This window comes from Sabethes cyaneus, chromosome 3, assembly GCF_943734655.1.
Source record: "Sabethes cyaneus chromosome 3, idSabCyanKW18_F2, whole genome shotgun sequence".
NCBI lineage: Eukaryota > Metazoa > Arthropoda > Insecta > Diptera > Culicidae > Sabethes > Sabethes cyaneus.
Window position 1 is genome coordinate 1,344,985 of NC_071355.1, and position 24,090 is coordinate 1,369,074.

General features: G+C 40.7%; 2 protein-coding genes across 3 annotated transcripts; one reads left to right on the forward strand and one right to left on the reverse strand.

Moving 5' to 3' along the window:
- Positions 1 to 1,784: 1,784 nt before the first annotated feature.
- On the reverse strand, positions 1,785 to 3,384 carry LOC128742872 (peroxisomal biogenesis factor 3). The gene has a single exon (XM_053839361.1). It carries the CDS (start codon positions 3,161 to 3,163, stop codon positions 2,066 to 2,068), a length of 1,098 nt encoding a protein of 365 aa, XP_053695336.1. The 5' UTR covers positions 3,164 to 3,384; the 3' UTR covers positions 1,785 to 2,065.
- Positions 3,385 to 3,514: 130 nt separating this feature from the next.
- Positions 3,515 to 15,610, forward strand: LOC128741514 (alpha-soluble NSF attachment protein). 2 transcript variants are annotated; one of them, XM_053837388.1, is made up of 6 exons: positions 3,515 to 3,741; positions 4,116 to 4,302; positions 13,537 to 13,668; positions 13,738 to 14,058; positions 14,124 to 14,286; positions 14,430 to 15,610. In XM_053837388.1, the coding sequence occupies exons 1-5, from the start codon at positions 3,650 to 3,652 to the stop codon at positions 14,271 to 14,273; spliced, it is 882 nt and encodes a 293-aa protein (XP_053693363.1). In that variant the 5' UTR covers positions 3,515 to 3,649; the 3' UTR covers positions 14,274 to 14,286; positions 14,430 to 15,610. The 2 variants fall into 2 exon arrangements, with proteins under 2 accessions (XP_053693363.1, XP_053693362.1); XM_053837387.1 differs by having other exon boundaries at positions 14,124 to 15,610.
- The last annotated feature ends 8,480 nt before the right edge of the window (positions 15,611 to 24,090 follow it).

A 24,090-nucleotide genomic window follows, 5' to 3' on the forward strand; every position in this document is an offset into this window, starting at 1 on the left:
AGGTGAACCAAACTCATAAGGGCTACACACATAAACTTGATATGTGTAGGAACGAGAGAGGGGATCTAATCACAAACGAGCGCGAGGTGATCGACAGTTGGAAGCAGTATTTCGATGAGCACCTCGATATATAGCGATAGAGCAATAGGAGACGCAACGGAAGTTAACCTCGGAGTGCCTACAAACGACAACTGCGTGCCGATTCCCGATGCCGAAGAGATCCGGCGAGAAATTGGACAGCTGAAAAATAGGACTACCGGTCTGATTAGCGCTTTGTACATCGTCAGCTTTATGCGGCGTATGCTCCTTGATCGAAGCGTCTTGCGGAGGGAAAAGTAGGCCCGATGCGAGAGTGCTATGCAGTCTTTAAAAATTCTGTAAAACATTCTTCTCAACAGCAAACTAATTAGCAGAAATCATTTTGTACGCAAACATTTGAAAACCATTAGAAAGTTCCTTGTGTTACATGAGTATTCAAGTATAAATAAATAAATTAATAAATTCGAAAGAAAATTCTGTAACATAATCATTAAATATATTGCCACAGATATTGCTTAAACAAATGATTTTCTGCATAATAACTTGGCCTCCCTCTAGAGGCGAGTGAACCTCTTAGGTTTAAAACTTCTCTAATAAAAAAATTGCCCCTCAAACGAAAATCTTGGCTACGTCACTGGCTCGAGGTGATCCTCACCTAGCATCGCGGTTGCGGCTTCATTGACGGCCGAGCGTATCCTACTGTATCCGTTTGCGAAGGTCGAAGCATCTAGCTCATCCTCAGAGGAAGGCAGAGCTTCATCCAGTACGCGCACATAATATTCGACAATTCGCGTGCTGCTACTTGGTAATGATCCGAGTCGATATCCGCACCACGTAGGGAGCGTACGTTGTTGGTGTTCGAGAAAGCCGAGGTTCTAGTTTCGTTGGTCAGGTGATCTTCAGGTGGCTTTGTGGGAAAAGAAAGTGCTTCTGATCACCAAGTCTCGGGAAGCTGCAAAGTTGATGCATCGCTGGCCGGTGTCGGTCGTGACGGTGTGTAGGCTATGGGACACGATCACCGGTCTACATATACATTGCTTCCCTGTCGACTTGGGTGTTCATATCTCCGATGACGATCTTGACGTCCCGTGGCGCTTAAAATGCTTCCTTTCCTACTTAATTTGCCGCTCTTTTCTCTTTACGTTTCGTCCTACTCTGTTTGGATACTATAAATACTTTTGATTTTATACTCCCTCCATCTATTAGAAAGATTATTGTTATAATTTTTTTTATAATAATGTGTGACCCCATTATAAAGTTCAAGACAACAGAACATGATATATCCGGGAATGTCTCTCTCGGGCCAAGGCCAAAGAAATAAATTTATTTAATTTATTTAGGGAAAATGTTAGGTTAGTATCACCTTAAGTTACATATTATGATAAAAATTACTATCCGGGCACTTAACAGTTTTCAAAGAAAAAGAAAACAGACTTTCATTACATTTCCATTTTCAGGAAAATTTTCAATAGCAATAAATACCTACATATTTACTTACAGCAATTATAAACGCATTCATCAATTTTCTTACCACAGCTAGATTCCAATATTTTCGAAACATAAGTGCCACCGTTGAAAAAATAACCACAAGATAAGCAAAATAGGTGCGGGTGAGACAGATTAACCTTATCATGTATGCGAAAAACACCGACTGAAATAGTTAATATTCCACATTCCGGTGAGGGTTTCCTCATTTTCAAAACGATATAAATAAATATCGAGAAAGCTGTGATATATATGTTGGCATTTTATTAACAATTGTGTCAAAATATAGATACAATTCACGTAAAACTATTGGCTTGTCTAGCAAGGCCCTGTTCCTTCACTTTTATTCTCCCGAAAACCAACTTTTCGCAAATACCAGCTGATAATAATTATAATAAAAAAATGTACTACAGAATAATGCTTAGCCTTAGTGCACGAATGTGAATCTCCGATCAGTAACGGATGCTTTAAGAAACTGTTCAGACTGGTTTTGTTCGGTGCTGCTTCCGTAAATCAAGGGCATTAACGGACGGCGTACAATTTACGCACAGAATGTCTCGTAAACGTTAACGCCAAGCGTTTTCAGCTTTTCCGACTGCATAAACCGAACAATCAACGAGGACATCATATCATTTCGATGCTTCTCCAAGCCATTCTGCAGACCATTGGTTCCGGTCTTTCCCAGGGGCTTAGCGGTCAGCCCATTTACGATAGGAATCAATTTTGCCAGCGATATCTTGATGTTGTTTATGTTGGATAAACAATCTACATTGAGCGAAGATTTCGACGTGGAAGGGGCCGGTTGGCCGGCTTCTGCTTCCGCGTAATATTCGGCTAGTTTGTCCACGATCAGCGAGAAGCCATTGGTTACGTTTGATATGCAAACGTCAGTAGCTTCGGCACTTTCCAGCACATCCAACGTTTCATCGTACATTTTACGGAGCGATGAATCACCGTTGCCGCCCTGGTCCTGGGGAAGCGTATATTTAACCATGCATTTGATAGGATTGCGTTCATCATTGTTCAGAGACATTTGAATCGACCAGAAGAGGGTTTCCGCGTCGGCTAGTGTGAGCTGCTGTTTCAGGCTGTGACGTTGCATGACAATGGTGACGTTGTTCCGGACAACCTCCATCAGCTGGTCCATACCTTCGCCCATGAAGTGCTGAATCATCGACAGATAGCTGGCCTGTGTGTCGTTGGGTACCGTTTCTTTGTACATATAGCCCCCGAGAAGATTGATTTGGGTCTTCAGGGTCAAGGCAAGCATAGAAGACGCATACACTAAAGTCACTATTTTGGTAAAAGCCAATATTTTCAGTTCTTCCCACAGCTCAAGCTTGCTTTCAGGATTAGAACGTAATTTTTCCAGTATCCCTGTGGTGCTCAAATCACGCAGAACTTTTTCTGATACGCTTTCCGACAGTCCCACGATCGTTTGATTACATGTTCGTTCGGTTGACTCGAAGTGCTTCATGCGTTTGAATTTCTCCGCGATTTCACTTGCTTGCCGTTCTTGGAATTCACGCAGTTTGTACTGGATGAGTTTAATCAGAAAGAGACCACCTCCTAGCAGCACTCCGGTCGTAATCAACTTTCTGCGGTGGCGATAAAGGAAATCCTTTATTGCGGTTAACATCGTGCGCTGACGGTGCAGAAAGAACACGATCAAAGGTCAAGATCAATATACCGCACGGTTACGATTGCAGCGAATCTCGTGAACTCCTTCCACCGATACGGTGTTACACTTGAAACTATGCGATAACTGTTCCGCTTTATGCTGCTGCTTTTAACATTAACTTGCTGGAACTCTGCATTCCCTGCATTCGCTCGATAATTTTCCGTCTTCTACGTCTATCGTATTGTTATGTTGTTTGACGACTGTCAGACTGTCAGAGTGCGTTTAGTAACTTTCATATAAGGCAACGAAATATTTCAATCTGTCATCGCATTGACATCGACGCAGCAGAAAGCTGTCAAACGGCAGCCACACAAAAGAAATTGCGTTAGAGGAAAAATCAATAATAAAAGTTCTTCATTCGTTCGCGAAAGTGAACAAATCGTTGTGAAAATTGTGGAAAACTAACAATTATTGAGTGAAACTAGCAATAAACTCGTCCAAAAGATGGCTGATAACGAACAGAAGGCACTGCAGCTGATTGCCGAGGCCGAAAAGAAGCTGAACTCGTCGAAAGGTTTTTTCGGATCACTATTTGGGTAGGTTTTTTTTGTACAATACTCCAGTGACCAACACAATTTGCTGGATTTTTGCTTTTCGTTTGGATTTCGATTACTTAGCTGAAATTAACGCGAAGAAGTGACTCATGCCAGCAGAGTTATTATTTTGCATCATCATTTTCTTTGCTTCGTTTTCAACATGCATAAAAAAACAACCGATTGTTTTGCACCTCCTCGTAGTGCCACCACCCCTTGAACAAAAACTAACTTAATGCAGATGTCCTAATCACAGAGGTGAATCGTGACACATACCTAGATACAATGCACTGGGGAATCAATACTAATTGAACTTTTGCAATGATCATCAAAGCTAATAGAACCAAACTATATTTTCTCGCGTTCTCTCGTTGCAGTGGTGGTTCCAACAAGGTTGAAGATGCCGTCGAATGTTACCAACGGGCGGCCAACATGTTTAAGATGGCAAAGAAGTGGGCGCAGGCCGGATCGGCCTTCTGCGAGGCGGCTAACTTGCATTCCAAGGCTGGCAGCCGTCACGATGCGGCTACCAACTATGTCGATGCGTCGAACTGCTACAAGAAGGTAAGTTATAGTGAAAGATTGAAAGTGTCAGCTGGTTTGCTTGTAACGCGTTGAGTTACTTTCACCGTGAAGTTAGCTCTACAATCTCGGCTGCTCTGGTCGTTTTTGTGGTATACTTCTGCTGTGTGGTAATTAAAAATATTTTAGTTTCTTTTTAACCCCAGTTTCTACCATTTCTTAACGCGTGTTTAATCTTAAAAGGCAGCAAAGACATGTTTTACAACATAGTTTTTTGTAACTGCATGTCGGAATTGAAAAGAGCTCTATAAAATTTGAGGCCACCAATCATACTTGTACTGAAAAAACCTAGACGATTGAACAATTTAAAACAAGAGGTCATCGACTTGTGATGGTTCTTATCGGTTACATCAAAATAAATGAAATTATTACAATGCATTCTTATTCAAATAAATTCAAAACTTTCTGCTACACTTTGGTTATGTTTATTCAAGGCATACTAGATGGTCTAAGGTAACATCTTTGTTTTCATTGAATTTGTTTTTAAACTATGATAAACGCATATAATTATAATAATGCGCATAAGAGTGAAGAAATTGATAGTTATTTGTAACTGAGTGGGATGCCATTAATATAGATTTATCAAAAGAAATATGAGGAAATGATTTACTACGCAATACAACGTTAAATAAGCAGCAACTTGGGGCTTTCAGTAGTTTGCTGTTCAGCCATTTGCTTTTTCGAATGATACCCAATATATACAAGCACGGGAAAGAACAGTTGACTCGGAAAAAATCTTTTACAGCTTTTACAGCTGCGCTTATTTTTCGTCCTTATATAGCATCATAGTCTCATAGACATCCTCCTTTTGAAGTTGAAAATTTCAACAGTTTTAACAGTTTTAAAATTTCAACAGTCGTCCTTCTCGGGATGTAGCTCATTAATTATAAGGACGAAAGTCCCCACCTGATAATCGACGACCTTGATGTTTTTTAGGCATCACAGTTTCCAGAGCTTCTGCTTGTCTTGAATCAGCCAGTCATTGGAAGGGATAATCTGCATTGCGGAATGCATTCGTACGATAATTCTGGAATCGCTGGAACTCACGTCTGATTCAAAAGTGAGCCGGAGTGATAGCACTGATATCCGTGGGGTCATCTGACACTGAAGCCAGGGGGTGCAGGTTTGAGATGGCTTGTGTTTGCGCTAGCACGGTTGAAAACTGCTCAAACAGCAGTTAAAGTTCCGTCAATATCAAGCCTGAAATGTCGTTTCACCGACTTTACGTCGGCTTCCCATATTCTGCCAAAATGCAAACTACGTGGTGGCATGAAAGATAACCTGATCGCTCTTACAACACAAAATTCATTGAACTTCAGTTGCGGTTGCTCTTCTTGAAACAGGGCTGCTAGTCTGGTCATTTCGTTGTTCACGTCTTTGAAATTAGTACCTCAGTTGAAATTAGTTGTCAGAATACAAAGTTTTAACCTAACGAGTCCACGGCGGCGGGGAAACCTTCGGACGTCATATCAAAGATATCCTCAAGGAGTACGAGCACGCAGACAGAGGACCCTATTATGGAAGTTACCGTCGAGAATCGCTTTGCTCGACTAGTCGAATTTTGGTATTACATAAGTGACACACGACACGATTTTGTCGAGTAGCTCAACTATCAGCAAACGACGCATGAGCTTGCTTTGTTTTGGCCGTGCATTAGACCGCCATGGTGCCCGAGTCAATTTCGTATTCGAATGAATTTTACGTGGGTCTGCAAAGTCTATTTACGCATACGAAAGAACTGGAAGAGTCTTGCAAATTACCCATTAGTTGTGATCAGTTAGATTGAATCGGACTTAAAACAGAATTTGATGTTCTTATTTGAAATTGGTCATGCAACTTTGTTTGTATGGAATTGAATTAGACTTGGATTAGAAATGAACTTTAATTCAATTTAAAATTTGATCTAAAATTGCATTTGAAATTAAGCTCGAAATTGAACTTAAAATTGTATGTACTTCAAATCAGAGTTCACCTTTGACTTGAAATTGAACCAGAAATTGGAATTAAATGAGATTTGAAATTGGGCTCAATTCGGACCTACAATAGAATTTGGCATTGGACATTAAATTAAACTTGATTTTAGACTATTATGATTTTGGAATTTCACTTCAAACCGGACTTGGACACGAAATTAGACACCAAATTTAACTTAATATTAAAATTGATTTTTTCGTCTTATTCTCTCACACATCCTACCTCTTTTCGGGTTTGCCTTCTTTCTTTTACAGTCCTATTTTTCCACTTTCTATTTCCGTTTTATTTCCTTTGCTGTACTGCTTTGGTTGATTTTTGCTCACTTTTTTCCTCTGGTTTTCCTCTCCTCCCGTTTTCCTTCTCTCCTGCCTTTTCTGTTCGTTTGTTCCGTTTTTCTTCGTTTTCTGTCCCATTGTTTCTTATTTTCAGTCCCGATTTTCATCTTTTCATCTTCTTTTTGTGTTAAGTCATTTTGGGTAATTTCCCGTTTTCCATCTTTTCTCTTCCTGTTTTTCTTTTTTTTTTGTTTCCAGTTTTCGTCTTTTTCTTATTATACTTCTTGTTTCACATCTTCGTCTGTTCAGTTTTTCCTCTTTTAGCACTCTTTTCTTCTTTTCTGTCCCATTTCCCCTTTACCATTTCCATTTCTCATTACCCTATTTGTTCCATCTTATCCTCTATATCTTGTTAGACCACTTTTTCCAATTTTCCTCGTTTCCCCACTTCTCTCTCTCTCTCTCTCTCTCTCCTCTTCCTTCCCCGTTATAGTTGTGATTTTCTTTTCCTTTTTTTTCTTTGCGTTTTTCTTCTTTTTTCTTCTATTTTCAGGCCCGGTTTTCCTTGCTTATTCCGTTTTCCCTCTCATTGTCTACCGCTTTCCACCTTTCCTACCAAAATATTTCATCTTTTACTGCCCCCGTCTTCCCTTTTCTCTTTCTTCTTCTTTTTGATTTTTCCTGTCCGTTGTTTTTTTGCTCTCTGAATTTCCTCTCATTTTCAGTTTCATCTGTACTGCCCATAAATGGAAGGCGGTCACATCTGCAAAATTGTGCAACTTCGAAAAACGCTGTTGAAACCGCGATAATTTTTCTTTAATATTGAATCGATTTTGGAAACAAATCGTCCAAATCGTTATAATATCACTTTTGATGTACATAACAGAATGCTTTTACAAGCAATTTGTTCACAAGTGACTTAAAATTTGTTCCAAAGCTTAGAAAAACTGCCGAAGTTAAGGGTATGTTTTTTATTAATTAGGCCATAAAATCTTCCGTTTGGTAGCTGTTGCAGTCGAATCGGTCCAGGCATTTCGAAAAAACTTTTTTATTTGAAATATTGAAAGAATAGATAATTTAAAGATGATTCCCAGGTTTATCTCAAAAGTGGTGAAAAGTCATATGGGACTGTTATGCGTTTATGGGCAGTATATTTGTCCTCATTCTTTTTTTCGGTTCCGGTTTTCGTCGTTTTTCCTTTTTCGTTCCGTTCCACATGTTCCGCTTCATCCCTTTTATCATCCGTTTTAATTTTTGACTCATTTTTTGCTGTTCCGTGCTTTGCTTCTGTTTCTGTCCCGTTTCCCCCTCGTTTTAGTCCTTTCGATTAATATATTTTATGCACCATTTTCCGTATTTTTCTTGTTTTTCCTTGTTTTCGAGCCCGTGTTTCATTTTTCCTATCTTATTTTTTGTTATTTTCTGTTCCGTCTTTTTATGTTTATAATCTTTTTTTCGGTCCTGGGAGTCGGTATATTTTCCCCTTTCATCACTTTTTCGTTTTCATCTGTTCCGCTCTTTCTCCTATTATGTCTTGCTTTTTTTGCTTGCTTCTTTTCTGTCACATTCTGATTTTCTTGTTATTTTTATCTCTTTTGCCCTACGTTTTCATTTTTTTCTTTTTCTGCTCCCGTATTTTCTCCTTTTCTAACTTGTTTTTTCTCCTGTTTTGTGCAGTTTTTTCTGTTCAGTTTTCCCTCTTTTTCTCTCCCGTTTTCTTCTTTACCACTTCTCTTTGTCTGTGTCTCTATTCTGTCCTGTTTTTTCTGTCGTTTTTATTTTTTTCATCCCAGTTTTTATTCTTTACTCTGACGTTTTTCCTTTTTTTCCTTTTTTTTTTTTGAAGATCGCAGTAAACCGCGACCGCGAATAGTCGTAATTTTTATCGTGTCTAAATTTTTCGAATCTGAACAATTTTACATTACATGTAAGTTTTGCAATAAAGTTTTGTTCAAGTGATTTGTGATTAATTATTCACTATTAAATGCCGAAAGCAGACCTGGAGCTACTGGTTCAGACACTGCTCTTGCTTCAAATTTTAGTGGTAGTAAAGCTTTAAAAAACGGTTGAGGTCTCTAAGCAAGGATTTCTAGAAAATTGACACTAGTAATTTACTTAATTCAAAAAGATAGTAGTAGATAATCGGCCTTCATACGTTTGGGATCTACAATATAAAGGCATAGTTGATTCTGCCACTGGACATCCTCCAGTTCTCCAGTCTATAGATTGCACAGTTTTTGCATCAGTTCCTGTTAGCAAGTGCGAGTCGTCGCCACCTTTACGAAGTTCAGATTTGGAGATCTGAGAGCTAATAACGCATTGAATAATTGAAGTTGTAGGAGTCAAGCTACAGGTCATTTTGAGTACTACTGGTTTTACTGGATTAGTAAGAGAATATCACCATACAAGGTTAATCACTCGAAGAATGACGGGCTTGCGATTCTGCACGAAAACAGACGAGTTTTGGTAAGATCGTTTCAGTTGTTCAACCGCGTGATTGTTGGTTGCTAAACTTATAACTATAGTTTGGGACCAAGCCTGAGCCATAGGCCCTTATTAACAAATGTTATCTGCATTTTATTTATACGAATATTTTTGGAGGTTGGTATGTTTGATCTATTTTAAGAGAGCGAAATAAGGCGCTATATCCTTGGCCTATTGCGGCCTGGCTTTTGGTCTAAATACCATAACCATTCATCCCCGAGGGTTCGGAGTATTATTTAACCATTACTAGCTAAATACTCCCAACGAAAAAGCTCAATCACTAATAATTAATCAGAAGCGGTTGGTACGAGACGTCCCCGTTTCTTCTTCCCCTGTTGATTCAGAAATGTATTTATGTATGAATAATATATTCATACCAGATACAATTCACAGAATCGTCTTTGCGGCAATGCTTCACAGTTGGCCTGGCCGATTTGACGTTTGTGATATATTTAGGATATTTTACAAATGTCAATACTGACAAAAAAATAATTCGGATTATTTCTTTGCTTAGAAATAACTGAAATTATTTCCAGGAATCCTTTATTGTGGCTGTGACGGTATTAATAAGAATAAGAATAAGAATAAGAATTTACTCTGACGTTTTTCCTTATTTTCTAACTCGTTTGTCCAGTTTTTGTCACGTTTTCTTTCGTGCTTTTTCCGTTTTTTCGTTTTTTCTGAACTGACCGGTTAGTAGACTCTTTACTATTGTCGCTGCGAAGAAATGTTAGCTTGGACCCGGTCTGTCTCTCAGTTAGGGATCGAAACTTGTCGAATGCATGGAAGAACTCAGCTTTGGTTCTCGTTGCCAGGAAGTAGATAAAAATCCACACGACACATAATACCGGCTTCCGTCGATCGACTTCTCTTCGATTGGTCCGCATATGTCTGTGTGGACAAGCTCCTGGAAACCAATGGCACGATGATCGCGCTCTTCAGAAATGGCAGCTGGGTTTGCTTACCCATTGCCAGCTTCGCATAATTGGCTATCTTCGTTCCCTTGCACTACGTCCCAGCGACTAGTCCATTCTTTAGAAGCTTCGGACTATGGATGATGGTGTGGCCCATTCTCCTATTGTTACAGCTGGCTGGCTCAGAGGTCGGTTCCTCTCTTCTGAAGTCACCAAAATGTTACCGCTAAGGGTAAAGTAATGAGCGCAATCGGACCCGCTTCTCGAAGAAGATTCTCCTCTTAGGATTCTCGTTAAACCCTCAAGCCAAGGTCGCATTCTCTTATTCGGAAGGCTTCGCAGGCAAGTTGAGAATATTCAAAAGGAATGTTTGGATTCAGAAGCGATTACTGCTTGGTCTGAGTTTGCATTAAATTTATTTCCATAATATTATTCTAAATCCTTAAGTGTAATTGGTGAAAGCGAGATAACTTGTGTTTTTTCTACTTTTCAATAGAAATTCAAATCATCCTACTCTCCTATACGTTTGCTCTTGTTTGACTTATTTTTCATAAGAATTCGAGAGTTCCTGCACTATACCTGGTTGGTTGGTTTTTCCATGGTTCCTCTAAATTTTCCTAACGAAATTTAATGGACGTGTAATTAGATGCGTCCGTGATGGCTATACTTAATGTATGTATTAGAAAAATGATTTGATTTCGAACCGTGATGAAGAATATACAAAAGATAATTCGATAAAACAAATTTTTCTTACATCCTACGTTTAACAAACCTTCTATAAAAATATTAGTTACCCTGCCAAATAGCTTTACAGCGGTTCATCACAATCTTCGCTATGGCCGATCAAAAGAAAGACATCAGCAAATTATTAAACTCTTTCGCGGCCTTGGCGGTCAGCTATTTCTCTGTTTTGTCGAAAAAAATATCGTCGGTACAACGTTTATCTATAGCCGATTCGTCTTAACTTAACTTAATCAGCTCCAGGCCGTGGTTTCCTCTGCTGTACGAAGAAGTCGTCTCCATTCCACTCGGTCCATGGCCGGTAACCAGTGAGCCCAGATACACGAACTCTTCTACCACCTCGATTTTATCACCGTCTAAATGAATCCGGGGAGGGAGGTCAGCATTCACTTCTCTGGAACCTCTTCCTTTTATGTATTTTGTTTTCGACACATTAATGACAAGTCCAACCCGTTTGGCTTCAGCTTTCAGTCCGATATACGTTTCCGCCATCCTCTCAAAGGTACGTGTAATGATGTCAACGTCGTCAGCGAAACCGAGAAGCTGGACGGACTCCCCGCTCTCCTTATCACACCCTCCAATACGATGTTGAACAGCAAACATGAAAGCCCATCACCTTGCCGTAACCCTCTTCGAGATTCCAAGGGACTCGAGACTGCCCCTGATACTCGAACAACACACATTACTCGATCCATCGTCGTTTATCGACGATCGACGATCGACGATCGTCGATCGTATCCATCGTTTATCCGGAAACCCGTAGTCATAATCTGCTATAGCTGATCTCAATCGATCATATCATACGCTGATTTGAAGTCGATGAATAAATGATGAGTGAGTCCCGCTTGATATTGCCCCACGAATTCCTTTGCAAATGGTGATAATCGAAGACATAAAAGTTGGGAGAGTACCTTGTAGGCGGCGTTCAACAGTGTGATTGCGCGGTAATTACAACAATCCAATTTGTCGCCCTTTTTGTAGATCGGGCATACGATTCCTTCCGTCCACTCTTCCGGCATCCGCCCAAATCTTGACAATGACCCAGTGCAGCGCTCTACCCAGCAGCTCGCCGGGTAGCTGATCAGCCCCAGCCGCTTTATTGTCCTTCAGCCGACCGATCTCTTCAGCTACCTCCTGAAGGTCGGAGGCTGGTATTCTGTCGTCTTCTGCACGGGCTCCAAGATCTATTGCCATATCGTCACCTTCATGTTCAGTTACATCGCTGTTAAGGTGCTCGTCATAATACTGCTTCCACCTCACGATCACCTCACGTTCGTTCTTGAGAAGATTACCGTCTGAGTCCCGACACATATCGGCCTGCGGCACATAGCCGATTCATCTCTTCTAGTTGATCTCTTGGCATGATGGACCGAGGTTACGTCCGGCCAAAAGACCACACCCTTTGTGCAATACTTCTTGATGACTTCGTATTGTATCTTCGATATCTCCCCATTCACTGAAAATCCCGAACAAAATAATGGCCCTGCCATCCGGCGTTAAGTTATGACCACGACATCGTGCTTCGCCGGAACGATATTTTTCACCAGCACCTTCAGTCGTTCTTTGGGCGGTTACCTGCTATTCAGACACAGCCAGCATCGACATGCTTCCGCATAAAAATTTTCGTTTTGACCAAGTACTTCTTCGCCGTTCAGCCAGTTGCTCCGACCTCCCTGCCTAAGGCGCGGAACGACGGGAGCCCCTTGCTCTCGGGTTTCAAGTTCAGCTTCTGCTGCACATTACGGTCGCGCAGCACTGTTGGACGGCCGGAACCAGGCATCTATTCAACTCTTTTACCTATCTCGCGAGAGAGGATGTTGTAACTGCCACGGGTGGAGCTGTCAGTACGAACAAAGCATCGAGCGTAGTTTTTCGAGTGTTTTCGCCACTAATAACGTGGCATGAAAAATCGCTAAAATCAGTCCAGTGTTTTAATGCATATATGTTAGCTAATGCTTCACTGAAACGCAGACCCTTTTTGGCGCTCCCAACAGCAAGCACTCTTGGCGGGGGCCAGTCTAAGTACTACTTGGCAGGGGGCACTAAGTACAACTTCCCTCTTTCGATTACATCACGTTCGGAGGACAACATCCCTCCGTTTTCATCCTGACATATTTCGGCTCGCGGCACAAAGCCTTTGCGGGATACATTTAGTTTCTCGTGCTTCCTGAGAACGACACAGCAGTTCTCTGTCCTCGTGCTCCATTTCTTTCAGGCGGCGCTTTTTATCCCAGAAAAACTGGGTATGCTGTCTATGTTTCTGTCTATATCCTTCCACGTTTTGATGGGTCCACTGCCGCAGCATCGATCTAACTGCATTTTTCTCGTCTAACATCCTATGGTATTCGTCATCGAATCAGTCATTACGTCGACACCTTGCAGCGAACCCAATGACAGCTATAGGCAGCGCCGTTGATGGCTGCTTTAACACTATCCCAGCAGTCCTCGAGAGGGGCTCCGTTGTGCTCTCCCTCACCCGCCAGCGCAACCTCAAGGCATTGGGCGACTTTAGGAAGTCGTTCCAGATTGTACCGCGGTGGGCGACGGTACCGAATGTTGGTAACAACGGAAAGTCTTTGGTGCACTTTAACCAAAACGTTTATTATATTCAAATACTTTGTATCCAGCTCGAAATCATTTTGATTATTGCTAATGTAGGCTTTTGTAATTCTGTCTATGGGTATCCTGCTGGCATTTCTAGCAAGAAAACATTTAGAAAAATACTCCAAAAAGGCTCGCAAGTTTGATGGAACGAAACTCTACCATTAGCAGTACTCTGAACTATGAACAAGATTGGTAAATGCTGATTGTTTTCCTCCTTATTTTAGGTTGATCCTAACGAAGCCGTTAGCTGCCTGTTGAAGGCGATCGACATCTACACCGACATGGGTCGGTTCACGATGGCTGCCAAGCACCATCAGAGTATCGCCGAAATGTACGAAAACGAAGCTAACGATTTGGTAGGTTTCTCCATCAATCCAAGTTGTATCACCCCATTTAATTTATAACCTGCTCCGTTCCTCGAACAGCAACGTGCCGTGCAGCACTACGAACAGGCGGCCGATTACTTCAAGGGCGAGGAGTCAACCAGCTCGGCCAACAAGTGCATGCTAAAGGTCGCCCAGTATGCGGCCCAGCTCGAGGACTACGAGAAAGCCATCCAGATCTACGAGCAGGTGGCCGGTTCCTGTCTGGACAGCTCGCTGCTCAAGTACAGTGCCAAGGAGTACTTTTTCCGTGCTGCACTGTGCCACCTGAGCGTCGATCTGCTGAACGCTCAGCATGCGCTCGAGAAGTACGCCCAGCAGTATCCGGCTTTCCAGGACTCGCGGGAGTACAAATTGGTTAAGGTGGGATGTTTAAGGTGTTTGGTTACCGTAAGGTATGGTTTAAATTGTTTTTCGTTCCATTCCAGACTCTCTGCGAACATCTGGAGGAGCAAAACGTGGATGGTTTCACCGAAGCGGTAAAAGATTACGACAGTATCTCCCGGCTGGATCAATGGTACACTACCATATTGCTTAGAATCAAGAAGCAGGCTAATGATAATCCTGACCTGCGATAAATTCTATTATCAAGTAAGTAGTAGATCACTCAACTCCATCTTCTATTATATCTGTATCCCAACAAACAAACAAATTACATTCGTTTGGTTCGACATGTTTGCTATGGTTAAAATCGCCAAACGAATATTGTTCGACGGATGTGTGCGTGCTTTTAGTAATCCCAACGGAAGCAGCAGCAATAGCAGCAAAAAGGCGTCAGATCGCAATCTTTTTTATTCTAGTTTGCGCTATATAATCCATGAAAATATTATCACTTATCTTTAGATTAAGTACAGAAACTTTACATGATAAAAAAAAGTTCCGACAGGAAGAAAAAGCGAAACTCACGTTTGTTTTGTTATTGCGGAACTATCATTCCGGTTGAGTTGATAAATTAAAACCATAACGAAAAATGTTACCGCTGAAATAATGTTCTGTTTGTTACGAAATTTGTTTCTAATAAAGATGCTTCAATAGAAATACATCGTGAAAAGGGGAAATGCTACTGACACAACAATTAAAATCAATTTTATTCGTTTAGTTTTTACTAGTCAGAATATATGAAGTAGCTATTACATGGAAGTAAAACTCTTAACCAAATATTCGCCGGGGAGTAAAATCAATAAACTGTTACGTTCGTATTATAGCGGAAAACTCCTTTTGAAAATAAAAAAAAATCACAGGAAATTCAACCGAAGTTTACCTTAGGATCAGAAAAATTAAATCGCTCTCAAATGTGTTTGAAATCAAGAAAACAAAATAAGCTTCTAAGATAGTTGAAAAATCGTGTGACATCGTAAATCTCTCGTGCAGAAAAAAATATGAAAAAATCTATACTCTAAATACACAGAACACACAAGCCCAAGCGTATATACATATTGAATTAACATAGAAAATCGTCACAGCTATTCGTTCAAATTCAGAATAGGAAAAAGAAAAACGCAAAAGAACCGAAAGAAAACCTACCCACATATTATTGTAACGAAAAGAAAGAAACATGAGCAGCGCATTTAACGATTTATCGGAACTGGAGCGAGCGAGCTGTGCACAGTAAAGCAAATTTACTCAATCACAACAACACACAATGGGACATTTCGCCGTGTGGCCGGCCAACACAACGTGCGTGAGCACTGGTTTTTTTTTTCTTTCGAGCTGTCTCGAGCGAACGCCGGAAAGGATCGAAACGATATACACATATACTTGTGCCCATTTATAGAGCGCTCTGTGGCGGAAGGCATAATACCTAGCTAAAGTAAATTTGAAAAAGACAAAAAAAAACACAAAATAAAATTAAACAGCAAACACTAAAACAAATTACATGTTTCCGAATTGCAATAAATAAAGACAACAAGGTACTATGAAGGTAAATAGACGAGATTTGTTTTTCTTTTGCGCGGATCTTTGGGCTCGGGCTAGACAACAGGTTTTCCGAAAAGTATTACGAATCAATCCCGTAATGGCACGCAGGCTGGTTTTCAAAGAAAAAGGTTTTCGGACACATGAAAAATGCTGCCATTGACAATATTACCAATATTCACAAGCTACAAATGACTCCTATCTGTCTGGCAGAGCTCGAATACCGTTACGGTAAAAGTATTTTCCAGGAGCTTTAAATATATGTCTGTTTTTGTGCCTGAAAATTGTTGGAATTGGATTTGCAAGCCGAGGAAAACCGAAAAATCACATGTGAAATGCTGCTCGCCAGGTGCAAAAGAAAGCCATTTCTCCTCCATCGGATTGTGACTGGCTATGAAAATATCTTGGACATGTCCAGGAGAACCATCAACATCGATTGCAGCGCTATGGAAATCGCTCAGTCAGAAGGTTTTGACCTAGCAAGGCCGTTAGTACTGAACACTCGAATGAACAGAATACCAAAAAAGGCAGTGATTTTACTGCATGACAATGCTACATCACACATTGCAAAGTCGGCCAAGGAAACGTTTAAATCATTTGATTGGGAAGTTCTTTCACGTACGGCTTGCTTGACATCCTATTTGCATCGAAGGGATACACACTTACTAAGCAATTCTTTAAAAAAATGTGGTAAGAATCCTTGATAAATGGTTGTTTCTAAAGAGGAACTGTTCTTTTGGCGTGGTATCCATAAATTACCAAAGAGATGCTTCAAAGGATCCTCCCCCATCAAATTTTTAGCTATTTCCACTTTACACTTTGTCCCATCCTGTTAGTCTCTGTCAATACATTTCCTTCATAACTTTCTGAACTTTCTTTTTCTTGCTGTCATACTTTTACACTCACCCGGACTCGAACTCGCATCATGTCGATCGGAGTCCGTCAACGAACGTATCTGAGAAAGGGCCCTATTACGTAAGTCATCGGTCTTTCCTCAAATGCGTCGAGTTGTTTAGTAAAATGGTCGTATTTTTGCTTCAATGAGTGGTCAAATCAAACTACTCGACAGAATCGTTTCGAGCTCGACTTCTCAGTTGAGCAAAGTGACACTCGACATGCGTTTCATAATGGGGCCCAAAACTCTGAAATACGACTGGCGTAGAGTTTGTGGCCGATGTGAGCTCAACAAAACTCACTTAAAATACATTTAAGCATTGGAGAACAGTTTTATTGATTGTCGCATGATCGGCATTGGAAAGAGGCAAAAGCCGGCATTGAGCGAACGCAAATCAGAGCGGTTAAGAAAGAGCGATATGCCAAACCGGAAAAGGCTGTTATACAAACTTGCAGCCGGGACAAAAGAGCCTGGACTCCCTAATCGAAGAAGAAGAAACCACCGCCAATGGTGAAATCCGTTTGTTGTACGATATTTCTCGCCTTTGTGCTGCCAGGATGAATACTAAGATGCCGCTAAAGAACAGAGTGGAGGTAGACCTGCACACTTAGGCGGAATGGCAGACGGTACCCCTTCTTGACGCACTCTACCATCATCAGCGTTGCAACTACCTGGTAAAACCTGGAAAATCTGGAATTGTAAGGAATTTCCAAAAGGGGATTTTTCCAAAATCGACTGATTATTAAAGAAAAATTGAAGCGTGTTTCGCGGTTGCACGTTTTTGCACATTTGACATACCCAGTGTACCTGCCACATGGTAACATTCCATATCTTCGTAACCAGCTTGTCCGCATTACAAACTCGATCCCGGAGCGCAAAATAATCCTTGGAGACTTCAACGGCCATCATCCGGCCTGGGGAAGTCCATCAGCTAATGCTCGTGGCACCTCTGTCGCTGAGTCTGGCGAAGAAACGGATCTCGTTATCCTTAATGATGGCTCCTCAATCTACTCTTCCAGTCAGCACAATACTGCAATCGACGTGGCCCTAGCCAGCCCTAGGTTTGTCAATCACCTGCTGTGGAACGTTGATAGGGATTCTTTCGGAAGTGACCACCTCCTTATCATAATATCTCTGCAGAACTGCTTGCCTGACATGTCACGACGATCTAGATGGTGTTAGCCTCGAACTGCTCAGTTGCTGGTAAGGGAAAATGCAGATGGGAAAGGGGGTATGTAGCTTAGCTCGATTAATACAAGCACGTAACTTCACTCGGGGACAGCAATTGCCGACGCAAACCAATCATCACAGATGACCGTTTTACCACAGAGAAAATCCTTTCACCTGGATGTTATTTAAACCCAACCAAATAATCCAACGGTATTCAAAGCGGAAACGAAACAACGAGGATTGATTGTAGAAGCGTGTTTGAATAGAAGTATGGCACTACCCTCCCGTGCCATACTTCTATTCAAATTTCGACCCATCAAGGGGACATGAACGACCAAAAATTTTGAAAAAATCATTATTTTTTGAGGAAAAAGAAAAAGAAGAAGAATAGATGCATGAAAAAATTAAATTTTGTCTCCTTTTTCTTTTTTCTCTGGCTGTGTTTCGTTTACAAACCTCAAAAATTATAAAAGTCTATGCCAAGCTACTATCAACAAAACAAAAAAAAAAGTTTGTTCCAATACGTTGTGTAGTTTCTGAGAAAAAGGTGCATAAAGTTTGAAAACAATGGTTTTCCAGGAGCGGTGTTTTATTCCGCCGAAGTTGTTCCACGCCGCACTGCAACGCTTATGTGTAAGATCGTTTTTCGGCCACTTCCCGTGGTCGGATCATTACAAATTTAGTATCAAAATAAGCGGAAAAGACTGCAGAATCAAAATCTGGAATAAAAAAATAATGATTTCTTCAAAATTTTAGTCGTTTATGTCCCCTTAAGTGATTGTATCTATTTTTTCGGTCTATGGCCTAGTTCTAGTGGAAGAACATTTTATAAAAATAGTAGATTACTTACAGTCTTGAGAAAATAGTTATAACATATTAAAATTGTATGTCGGCAAAGTATTTTTATTGGCGAAAGAAGAGGCAAATAGGCTGAATTTAGAAACCTGCTGAAAATACCCTTCCGTAAAGCAATGCCTACGTGCTACATTTCCGTTATCGAAACTTGACCTTCTGTTTTTATACGACAGACTTCGCAGCCAGCTGTTAGAGTGCAGGGCAATTACAGGGACAGTTGCTACGATCCTATTGACTCTAACAGCTTCTCCCAGTCGAGATTCGAACATACGACGACTGGCTTATTAGGCCAGCGTCATACCTCGGAGCCAACTGGGAGCCCTCCCTTTACCTGTATTTTATTCTGCCAAGCTGTCATTATATACATTTTATGATTGCTGCCTAGCACAGGACGTGACATGTTGTATCGCAAAAGAGCCAATTTGCTGTCAAAAAAGAGCCAGCTTCCTGATTGGCTGATTTCATGCGTGCTGTAGAAACAAAAATTCACAAGGGAAGCGCAAAAGTGTTGCTGGAAACCACAGCAAACACTGAAACCATCAAATTTTTAACGTTACTAGGATTTTAACAGTGTGTTTATCGTGGCGTGTTAGCATAACACAAACTAAAACTCAAGTGAAAGTGTAATTCGGCCAGATTGAATCTGTTTTTGTGTAATTAGTGATCAACTAGGACAAGTAGCTTCTATGATAAACTGCAGCTGCATTCTTGGAAACACTTTTCATTGCCGTAGTAAATTTTGAAAGGGAATCGCCAAAACAATAAACTAGAATAATAAGAAGTCACATGTCATGTCCTGTCCTAGATTGCTACGATCTTACATCTTTCTCTTCTTCTAAAGGTGCGTTTAGATCGGCAACATGTGGCATGCAACTTTTTCCAAACTGTTGCCCGATGTTTCCAAGCAACTATGGCAGCGTATCACAAATGTTCAGGTGGCGACAGAAACAACATTGAGCAACAACTAGCAACATGTCGCATATCGCATGTTGCATTCTACATGTTGCCAAAAAATTGCCCAGTTTAAACGCACGTTAATAATATAGGTAAATCTCAAGGTGCGCTTAAACTGGGCAATTTTTTGGCAACATGTGGTATACGAAATTTTGCAATAGTTGTTGCTCAATGTTGCTTCTGTCGCCACCTGAACGTTTGTGATACACTCAAAATAATCCAGACGTCCTTTCCACGTGAAAAATCACATAAATTTCTCTACAAGGATTTTCAGCTGAATGTTATTGTAAAAAATTAAAAGATCTAGGGGGATTAGGGGCATAATGAGCACGCGAAAAGATATGAAGCCGCAATACAGTGAACCCCCGTTCGTTTGAACGATTCCTCATGCAAACTAACGGGGTTAGTTTTTAATTTGAACAACTGGCAACCCGAAATATGCTGAAACCTGTGTGAACTGGCCGCCCTGCTCTTTGTTATTGTTTTGGTGGTTTGTTTTAGTTGGCAGTTGCAAGTGCGAATATTGCATTTTCCGATCGGATTTCTCTCTTAATCGTTAGGAAAACGAAATGTGAAACCGATTAAACACGCTAAGTCAGTACAAACGAATCGTGTTTCTGTGCATTGTCATGCATAAACAAATGATGTCATATTGAGAATGACATTTGAACCATTTTTAATTTGCACGTCGTGTAAACCAACGGGGTTCAAATTAAAAAGTGTTCAGATTAAAAATGGTCAAACGAACGGGGTCCACGGTATCAAGACCTGAGGTGTTCTAAATCGGTTCTTTTAAGACCGTTTTCACTCCTGCTGAAGAACAAGTGTTAGTGAACCATATTTTAAAAACGGAGGTTCGATGGTACGGTATTACCTACTACTCGTGAAATCAGAAGCATTGTATATTAGCTGGGGGAGAAAAATGGAAAAGCCCATGTTTTCAACACCAAAATACAGCTAGCTGTTTGGGATTGGCTGCGTGGCTTCCGAAAGCGTCATCCGGAACCTTCCCTGCGTGCTCCAGAGGCAACCTCTGCGACTCGATTGCAAGGCTTCATATTACCCCTACCTGATTTTCACGTTTACGCATTAGTACGTGTACGAACTCCAAGTTAAAGTCCAATTCCAAGTTTACGGACTAGCGGATGGGGCCAGGCCACGGCATCTGTCCCAATTTCTGTAATATTTTCTAATACAAAATTTACACCCACCTCAGCAGCGACTGAACTTCCGTTTGTTAACGGATAATAGCAGACACGGCGACGTTTGGACCGTATCTATTAATATGCACGCAAAATGATCCACATGTGTAAAATCACGTAAATTTCTCTACAGGAAGTTACGTGATTTTCAGTTGATCATTATTGGAAAATATAATAACTTCTATCTGATTTCCATGCTTTCCATGTTAATTCTAAATTGTAATCAATGTATGTTAAAACAGAAAGTTTGAGATCTCAAATATGCGGATTTGGCTCTCAAGTACCTGAAAAGGGTGTTAAAAATGTTTGTGATTATGAAAGTATTGTATAATCGTTTTTCTGAATTTTTCATAATCGGAGAACTGTACTGTTTCACAACCGGGGCGAACAATGAGTTTGTAAAAATTTATGTAAAATTTTTTGAATAAATTATTTCATATGAAATTTGTATGTGTAATGAAATAGAGGCCCAAAACTAAGATTATATGCATTTTACTGCCTTTTTCTATTTTATTTGATAGACAAAAACATTAATCCCAAAATATTCAAAAAACTTTTTTGGGCAGGTTTTTCGTACCCCGACACAACCGGGACCGTTTCACAACAGGGGACAATTTCCTACGTATAATGATGTCGGCGAAGCCAAGAAGCTGGACGGACTTCGTGAATATCGTGCTACTCGTGTCTATCCCCGCTCTTCTTATCACATCCTCCAAAGCGATGTTGACATGACAGCAAATATGAAAGCCCATCACCTTGCCGTAACCCTCTTCGAGATTAAATGGAACTCGAGACTGCCCCTGATACTCGAACAACACACATTTCTCGATCCATCATCGCCTTGACCAATCGCGTTAGTTTATCCGGAAATCCGTAGTAGTGCATAATCTGCCATAGCTGATCTCGATCGATCGTGATCCGTGGTGGCACAGGCACCCATGAATCCCGCTTGATATTGTCCCACGAACTCCTTTGAAAATGGTGATAATCGACGACATAAGACGATGGAGACGATTTCGGTTCGCGATAGTTTAATTCATCGCGTTCGATAAAGTGGGAAACTTACAATAACAAGATCCAAGATTCGCCCAGGGTCTGTTTTGACTTCCAAGGATCGCCAAGGAAATATTTTACCATTAACATCCAAGGATCGCCAACTTTAGAGTGCATTCCGTAAATGTTTCAATTTTAACTTGGATTCGCCCAACGTTACTTGTACCAAGATCTGGGAGTCGCCCGGACCTATTCTGTCTTTCACATCCAAGGGTCGGCAAGGAAGAATCAACCTTTCAGTATCCAAGGTGCGGCAAGGGTTTATTATTGCCTAATGCTATTCCATTTTAGGAACAGATTTTGTGTACCGCAGGATAGTCACGGGTCCTCGGAGTTTTCCTTTTTCTATAGTTTATGAACTATGAGCTCTTGCCTCGGAAGGGCGCAGTCACCCAGAAGGGGAAGCTGCCAAAGCTCCGACTCCTGGTCTGGGAGTCGTGGAGTGGGTACAGAAGGCCTCTTTTGTATCCGAGTCCCAGAGCGTTGTGGTTACGGAGGAGATTTAGGATGTGTGGATTGATCTGACAAAACGCAGGGTATTGTCGTTATCGTCGGGTCACTGTTATGGTCGGGCCATCACGATTTTACAGTTTTAGTGACTCATGATATCTATGATACAACCATTGTAAAACTTCTTACTGTGATAGCTAACTTTTCACAATATTGTGAGTTTCAATTGTGAGTTTGTATTCAAAACACCCGTACTGAATTCAGTGACTAAATCTTACAAAAAAAGTTTTCCGGGCGCAATGAACTTTTCTTCAAGAAATGATTCATGAAATGCCAATTATCGAGATAAATTTTGAAAATATGTGAAATGTGTTGTGCTGCACATGAAGACTATAGAAAAATCCCCTCCAGTAAGGTGTTTGGTGAAACACTAGAAAAGCGCTATTTGCAATGGGATGGATGGATAATCGCTAGAGAATGTCAGTCACGTAAAATGTGAAGAAATAAAGCAAAATTAATACGATAAAAACCTAGATTTTTGTTGTCCAAAGATGTCGAGCCAAAGATGCTGATACCTGATAGATTTTCTGCGGTGGCCCAACCTGTACAAACATGACCCGACTATGACAACATTTTTTGTCTTCACGTAAATGCCTATATTTTTTTTATTTTTCAAGCAATCAGTTCAAAACTTTCCGGAAATATACCTTATTCTTAGACCTTTGCAACGATATATTTAGATTTCCCAAATTCCTTTCGAAACGAAAGTTATGGGCGAATTCCAAAACGTGACCCAACCATGACGACACTCCCCTACCTTTTACGAAATTTTATTCACTCGAAACATCTCAATTCACCATAGAAAAAATTCTTGCCTCCAGAAATCCCCACATACCAAATTTTGTTTCATTGCTTGATTAGTTCTCGAGTTATGCAGAAATTTGTATTTCATTATTATGGGAGCCCCCCCTTCTTAGTGGGGGAAGAGGTCTCTAACCATCATAAGAACCTTCCCTGGCCCCAAAAACCCTTACGTGCAAATTTTCACGCTGATCGGTTCAGCAGTTTTCGATTCTATAAGGAACATACGGGCAGACAGACAGAAATCCATTTTTATAGGTATAGATTCGTCATTCCACCATAACTCGATTTCCCAGACTGAAATATTCATCTGATAGGTCGGGTACCTCAACTCCAACTTTTGTTTATGTCTAGGAATCGCACTCAGCTCACATCTTTCTCTGGCGTTTAAGTTGGGCACATTGTCATCGCAGCAAAACCATACGCTAGTGCGAGAAACCATTTCATTTGAATTTTATTTCTACACCAAAATGATCCACATATTTCTCTGTCTTTATAATCGCCATAAAATATACCTACTAGCAGCGTGCGTGTGCGCCGGTAATTTTACCACCATCACTCGCTGAACAATACAGAACAGAACAGAAGAAAAACTTTTCCGGATTACAAGAAAATACACTTGTCCGATACATACTCGATTGATCTTATCAATCCGCTCACTTATCGCTGCCATTAGAAACTGGTTCGAGAGAAGAAGAAAGAAAAAACTTATAGGCTAATGCTTTTAATTTGTTTTCCTGTGGAACTGTACCAACTGAACGCGTACACTATGGTATGGTAATTTGACTTAGAAACGTAGTTTGGTATGTGAATTTCATTAAATTAATAGTTAGTCATTTGCTTTGTTCCATTACACTACTCGATACTTGCAAGAGAAGAAGTTTAACTAAGTTTAGTTTTGTTTAATCTAACTAAATTGATATAGTAATAGTAGTTGCGGTAGTGTGACGAGTTGTATGAGCGCTTTTCATTTGGTATAGCAGTATCACTTGCGGTTGCTTAAGCTGCTGCTTAGTTTCCGATACAGATTAAAAGTACATG